Source organism: Hyposmocoma kahamanoa, unplaced genomic scaffold (genome assembly GCF_003589595.1).
Source record: "Hyposmocoma kahamanoa isolate Upper Pololo Valley unplaced genomic scaffold, ASM358959v1 87, whole genome shotgun sequence".
In the NCBI taxonomy this organism is placed as follows: Eukaryota; Metazoa; Arthropoda; class Insecta; order Lepidoptera; family Cosmopterigidae; genus Hyposmocoma; species Hyposmocoma kahamanoa.
In genome coordinates, this window is record NW_020654422.1 from 22,444,297 (window position 1) to 22,451,986 (window position 7,690).

The 7,690-nt window shown below is 39.9% G+C and overlaps 1 protein-coding gene across 1 annotated transcript in view; it reads right to left on the minus strand.

Moving 5' to 3' along the window:
- LOC113235525 overlaps positions 1-7,690 on the minus strand; it is a 44,701-nt gene that overhangs the window by 6,677 nt on the left and 30,334 nt on the right. The window contains exons 6-8 of the mRNA XM_026471260.1: positions 3,588-3,836; positions 289-445; positions 4-163 (exon numbers count right to left, since the gene is read on the minus strand). Of these exons, the coding sequence (XP_026327045.1) occupies positions 4-163; positions 289-445; positions 3,588-3,836 (566 nt within the window). The remainder of the gene's footprint in view (positions 1-3; positions 164-288; positions 446-3,587; positions 3,837-7,690) is intronic.

The following is a 7,690-nucleotide window of genomic DNA, read 5'->3' on the forward strand; positions in this document are numbered from 1 at the left end:
GGCGCGTGCGCGGGCGCCAGCTCGGCGGCGGGCCTGCGGGGCGCCCGCCGCTGCAGGCAGCGCGGCGACGACAGGTCCTCGCCGGCGCCCGCGCGCGTGTACACGTCGCGCATGTCGGGCGGCGGCGCGCGCGCGCAGCACGCCCAGCGCCCGGAGGAAGCCGCTGCGGACAGAAGGCCTCGCGTCACGGGCGCCGGGCGGCGGCTTCCTCCGGGCGGCTGCCGCGAGACCGCCTGCGCGAGACGAAAGCTTCGCGCGACTACATCGAGAAACGTGACCGGTACCGACCGTCGCGCGGGTCCCCGGCGTCCACCTCGGTGATGCCGTCCACCAGCGAGTCCAGGCCCTCGTTCTCGGAGCGGCTCTTGTCGGCGTCGCGCTCGCGCGTGCGCCAGCCGCCGCGCGCGAACTTGGCGATGTTGGCGCTGGGGTCGCTCAGCCGCCGCTGCAACGACGCGCGATCGCGTTAATTCGTTTGACGTTTGCCGTAGGAATGAAATAAAGTCGATATAAGATAAGATAAATTTATTTCAATATTACTTAATCTAATACAATTATATATTTATATTTATATTATATATTTTTAGTGTGCTTGATTTTGAAAGCGAAAGGTCTCTGTTGTAGTTTTATTTGTCTGACGTATTCTAAACGACGTATGATGTGTCAAGTGTTTTGTTGCGTATTATTTTGAAACCACAAAACACACAACTTTAATTCAAATGTCATTTCAATAAATCTTTTAGTAAATTTTAAAGAACATTTATCACATCGATAAAGCTATAAAGATTACAAAAAAAAAATAAGAATGAAATGTTAATTTATTCCCTGTGATTAAAATTCATACTTTAATTATTATTCATTAAATTATGTAAAACTTTTATCGTTATACTCCATCTCTAGCACATGCAATATAACGAAGTAACCTATACACGTTGTCATAAAAAATAATTATTAAAAAATAATTTTCGTGTTATTTTTACTTTGATTTCATGTATTTACTCAATCAAATCAAGGCATTTGCAAGCGAGATTTATAAAAATAATTTATGAAATACGTAAATCAATGCACGTTGTTACAAGGTTATATTATATAGACTTTCATAATCGTCACCAAATAAGAGGCCAAATTTGACAGCTAAAACAGACGATAGTATATAACTTTGAAAACAATCAACAAAACCATAAACAAACGACTATTAACTTATCGAATAATAAAAATCATAAATTTTATTGAAACAAATTTTATATCAAATATGTCCTGAAAACAGTTATGTCCTCAATAAACTTTTTTTAGTAATAATGTTGTAGCCAATTATTCGCCGAATTTCACCGAGTCACTTCCATTTCGCGGGAAAAATTTTGACTTATTAAATATTAAAAAAACAATTTAAAATAAGAGATAAACAGATTTGTATTTTTTTGCAAATTGGCAACTCTGATAGCGGTACTCGTTCGAGAAAATTAATATTGAAGATTTTGATAAAGATGTAAATATTGACAATATAATTAAAAATGAATTAATTACATAATACTGGTAACACTAGCTCCACTGACGATTTTGGCTCGTCTTCTGATAACAGTGAATAAAAATTTACATTAGGAAGCCTTTCGTTTTACTTCAGAATTTTGATATATAACTTCAGGTTGACCTTGTGAGCTCTGCTAATGTAACTATATTACCACAACAAGTACAGGCTATCGTTGTGATTATTTAAAATACCTACTTATTATTTATATTTAACGGTATAATGTTTCAATAAATGTTAATTGCACTATCTAGAACTGAAAATCAATGAACCGAAAAATAATCTAAAGAATCATAAACTCATATAATTTTGAATCGATTTCTTGCGAAAATCGTTTATTGTGGGTACCGATATGATTAGTCCATATACCTATTCACATCACGATGACAAGTGTCAAATTTGGCCTCTTATTTGGTGACGACTATAAGAAGTATTGCAGGGATCATCCTAGATTATTATAATTATAATTACGCGCATACATTCATAGCCCCGCACTAGGGAAACCCTAAGTCGCGGGTGGCATGAACACACACGTAGACAACGACAAATTACACCGAAACTCAAGAGAGAAATAAATGTGGCCATACAAATATTTCTCCCGGCCCTAGAATCGAACCCAGGACATCTGCGTGGCAGTCCGGCATGATAACCGTTCGACCACTTCAACAATAATGTCCCTGTTACGTACTTGACTTTGACTCGTAGTTACCATTAGTTTACAATTTTCTCAAACATTAAAAATAAACTGCTAGTCACTAATTTAAAAAAAATACTAACCGAATATTATGAGTCCAGGAGCCGTATTCTGCAATCGCTATGGTTGTGATTCAGTATGAATCTGATAGCGAAAGTCGTCGGTTGCCGTATCGACAACTTACCGATTATGCCATTTTGTAAATCCACGATAACGAAAATCGTTACTGTGGATTTACAGAATAGCATAATCGGTAAGTTGTCGATACGGCAAACGACGACTTTCGCTATCAGAGCCATAACGATAGCGATTACAGAATACCGCTCCAGGTGTCAAAGGTAAATATAGGTATTAAGTGTACGTAACTGCATAGGTGCATGGATTTCTTTTTTGTCGGCAGTTTTATAAATTCCAATTTAACATCACATAACTTTTTTTAGATTAGTTCATCAATGTTTTGATCACTTGAATGCAAATTCAAAGTGTAATTAATTACTACACAGAAAGTCCCATAACTTTTACTTCAATTTTACAGTTTAAATACAGATTGTGAGCATTCTTGATCAATAATCTCAGTACAGAGTACTAAAAAAACGACCTCCAAAGTACGTGGAATTACATCTGTTTGCCAAGTTTTATTGAAATCGGTTACCGGAAAGTGCGCAAACCCGGATTCATCTCCTAGTTCGCTACTATACGGAACTTGACACAAGAGATAATAAAAATCGGTTCTCACTGCTCAAAGTATATTGAGAGAGAAAAACGCTTTGAATTAGAGAATAGCAAAATCAACCATTAAAATAATTGCTCCTTATAATAAAACTTAGGCGCTATTTATAGAAATGAATCTTCATGTGTGGACAGCCACCCTTAGAGGGGGATGATTTTCTACAAAATTAAATGGGACCACTATGGAGGTACACTCTCTTCAACAAAAAAAAGAATCAACAAAATCTGTTCAGAAATGGCGGAGTTGTCGCGTAACATACATAAAAAAAGACATACAGTCGAATTGAGAACCTCCTTTTTTTGAAGTCGATTAAAAAGAGAGTAATTATTACATCGTGCATCTCTCTCGCGCCGATCATTGTGCTCGCAGTACCAATCACAGAACATTTAGGAACATTTTAATTATATCCAATAATATCTCGTTCCACACTGCAGTTAGACATTATTACCAGTTTTGCAACTGCATAACTACCTCAAAGTACAAATATTCGACACACGTCGAGTGCGGACGCTTAAAGAGTGAATCACCACGTCCGAAGATACACGCGTCACAAATTAATCGAACGCTGCTGGTGCACAGTTTACGCAAAGCCAGACCTCGGCACCAATTTACGAACAGTCGAGCAAAGGACGTGTCACCTGGTGCCTGTAGACGAACATCTCCTCGGGGTCCTCGTCCCAGTCGCTGTCCCACAAGTCGGTGGCGGCGAAGCCGGGCTCGGAGGAGGGCGTGTCGAAGCCGGAGGCGCGCGGCCGCGACACGGCCATCTCGGCGTGCCCCTTCCCGGCCGGGCCCTTCATGCGCACGAACTCGCAGCGCGCCGCCGCGCCGCCGCCCAGCAGCCCGAACGACATGCGCTGCGCCACCTTCGTCGACAGCGACGTTTGCTGGAACGCACACGCACGCGACTGTCAACAGCAGCTCAACACTCGACCGGCAAACATCAACCGTCCGCGTTATGTTACCGAGGCATGTCGTGGTCAATCTTCCGGTAGTTGAGCAACAATGCAACTTACTTACTAACCGTTACATACCTATTCGTTGTCATTCACTGCCACCGGCAAAAGGCATTCGTCAGCTTCCGAACTACACTTGTCGAGTTCGCGCAAAACGACGAACAAGCGGGCTTTGTGGACCCAACTCGTGTTCTTAAACAGAGTGGCTTAGTAGTAAACATTGTAGTGTCCTAGTAGTAGGACCTGCCCCAACCCGTGTGTAGTATATTACATGACGTGTTTACAGAATTTCTGCAGGAGCAAACGGTCGCCAAGATAACGGCATAGTTTCATAACAAAACGCGCGCACTGTTTCAATACAAACGCTCATTGTTTGCTGGTTAAACAACGTTCCCGGCGCAGGTGGCAGCTTTTTTACATTTGATTTAAGTTTTTTTAGTGAATGTACAGCAACCATTTCTATCTACTTAGATATTGTACTTACAATGCTTGACTGTACACGTATTTACGAGAAGGCTACAAAAGACAACAGTGTAATATAATGTCTCGTGATTAGATTAGACACGACTTTGCCATCGAGCTCGACAGCAACACCAGCGTAGAGTTATACTCTCCGTCTTTGTATCCAAAACAATGGTATCCACATTGTGAAGCCTTGTTTTGTGCCCTCCCAACTACTTGTCGTTCCGGAGGAACTCGTTCTTGTTCGGTTTTTTTTTTCAATATTACAGAGTAATTTTAGGATCTCAATCCCGATAATTGCCCTAAAATTATTAATGTTAGGCCAGCACTCTGATTTAGGTGCGTGCGGGTCATGGACATCCTCAAATACAATTGAGACCGCATCGATGTGCTGCCGAGCGGTACTTCACGATGCAGATACATTGTTGATGCAATGGAGATACATAACGACGTCGATATTAGTGTTTTAGGACAAAGCCACGAGGTACTAATTAACTGAGCAATTTTCCGGCAACCCTGCGGTAACGATTCTCTACTCCGTTGACAAAAGTCCTTAAGAACTGATACGAGTATGTACTTCTATTGTTTGAGATACAAATATCGGCCTACTAAATGGATAAGAATATCGGCAGTGATTAATGTGGCAGACAGAACAAAGATGTGTATCGGGAACGAGTCACTGGGTAATCAGCCTGTCATGGCGGCGTGACGCAATGGCGGGAGCATACGAACATCGCTCTACTACACGCATACTGTCTACACTTATTTTATATTCGCAACCACTCGCAACACAGGTTTTTTCCCACTTTTAATATTAAGGCGAAGTATTTCAACGCAAGCCTACATTTTAGGTGAGGAGGAAATTAATATTAATAAAATAAGAACAGAGAAAATTTTACACAGATCCAACGTCGACAAACGCCCGATAGCGACTGACGGGGCAGTGGGCGACGCGGCATGTCGTTAAAACGCTGGGTATTTTTTAAATTTTGGAATAAATCTGAATTTAATAATTATAGGCTTCAGTCATTGACTTACAATTATATGGACGTCGGGTCCGCGCTAAAAAGTGTCCGAACTTATAGGGCGTTAAAATCGTATACAGAGCGTCATTCACGCTTTAGTCTTCGTTTGTTCGACTGACAGCGAAGCAAGCAAAATTAGACAGTACTGCGATGACATTACAATTTAAATTCAACGTTTTAGCTTTTTCATATTCCTTTACATGTCACTACGTTTAAATAGGTTGACTTGGGACATTTTTTCGTGGTTTTTGTATTAGACCCGTCGTCCATTTATTTGTAAGTCAATGACTGAAGCCCATAATTATTAAATTCTTCAGTGGAAAACCAAAATTTTGCCGGGTCTCTGTAGTAAAACAACTTTCAGTAGTTTCGTAAAATCTGAAGTCCAACAAAACTGAAGAGAAAAGAGAAACCGAAAGACGAGAGACAAGGGAGGAGCGATGTGGTCTACGCGAGTAGTGTATGAGGTATTCCATATACGTCTGGTATGGGGTTGAAATGCAAGCATTGCGAGGCAATGGCAGTGTACGTTATCAAACAAGCACAGCACATGTCCTCATTCGTTACTACAGTCACACCGCGGACACGCCATACAACAGTCGAAAATTATTTATTTACTACTAAGTACTACATACAGCAAGGCGCTATCTGCACACGCGCATATATATGTGCGTGAAGTGGCAGGGTTACCCATCACTTGCTCGTACTATTTATTACGTGACGTGGTCAGAGCGGCAATCTGTTATCTATAATTCAATTATAGAGTCCTAATAATTACACATGTTCATTACGTATTTATATCGATATAATGTTATATTTTTCAATAATTCACTAAACTGGAATAATATTGAAGATTTATTTTAAAAATTAAAATCACTTAAAATGTTATATTTTGGACAGATACCTTTAAATAGGTAACCAAAGTATTTGAAATTGCATGTCGAAGTTTATCATTACCTCATTAATAATTAGGTATATTCACTACGTAATATTTTATCGGCAATACAAATTGAAAATTCCGAACCGAACCGAAGAGAACCCCTCTCGAAACTCACGAAGTTAATGGCGTCTTATTATATTGACATAATAAATTTGTATAATATATTACTCTGCACTAAAGAAAACAATAACTGAATGAATCTCAGATAAGTTTTTTTACTTACTTCGTTTCATCTTTCAAAAAACGAAAGAAAGCCTCTCTTTATCCCGTTTAGATGATTATAAACAGTCGTACATAGCACAATTTACGACCACTATAAATAGTAACGTAAAATGATGTTATATATTAACGTACAAATTTCGTATTGAAAAATGAAAAGTATATTCAAATATCAAAGCCGTCTTAGAGCGAAAACGGCTCGCCGACAGCCCTATTCTCGTTCAGTCAATATGACCGTCAATGTGCGGGGCGTGGTGCGGCATATAAAGCTAGGGAGGGGCGGAGAGTGTCCGTCCTCATTACTTATTTGTTCTCTGACTTAAGTTGAAAAGTCCCATGTGCCTGTAATTGCACCAGCACCCTTATCCTTCAAAACCACAACGCAACGCAGTAATGCTCACATTACTGCCTAGCGGCAGAAATATGATAGTAATAAGGTGGCAGTACTTCCCTGGACGAACTCTTTCACAAGGTGCTCTACCACCGCTAAAACTTCAAGTGTTAATAGCGCATCGATGACTCTAAAATGCTCTAATTATTTACATTCTTGAGTATTACACTATTTTGCCGATAAACAGACTGATATTTGGCAACATGTAATAATTTGTTAAACATTAGTAGCGGTCCTTTATTGTACGACATCTTTAATTTCATTAGTCGAGTTATCGGGGATGCTATCACAGATAATATAATAACTATTATACTATACTGATATATCGCAGCAATAACATAGGCCGTTGTAAATTTTTATTTATATACATTCCACTAATATTTACGTACGTAATCACAGGTAATGGCGCCGACACGATCCTTTGTTAAAGATTAGTTTTCAACTAAAGCGTCGCAACACCAAGTATGAGAATAAAAATGTAAACTTGCTCTTAAATGTGCCAAGATGGCCAAGATGACGGTGCAGACTTAGCAGTCAGATAGCTGGTATATTACGACGACGCGCAGAGCGGTTGACGTCGCCGCACTCCTACAACTATACCTATCATCAACAAACTAGTGGAATAATTTCACAAAAAAAATTGAATATCAATTTATACTTACCTTACTTTTACGGTTAATTTCTACTCCTAAATATCACGTTAGCTCGGCTAATTCCACAGACATATATCTAGATAGACGCCGCAAGT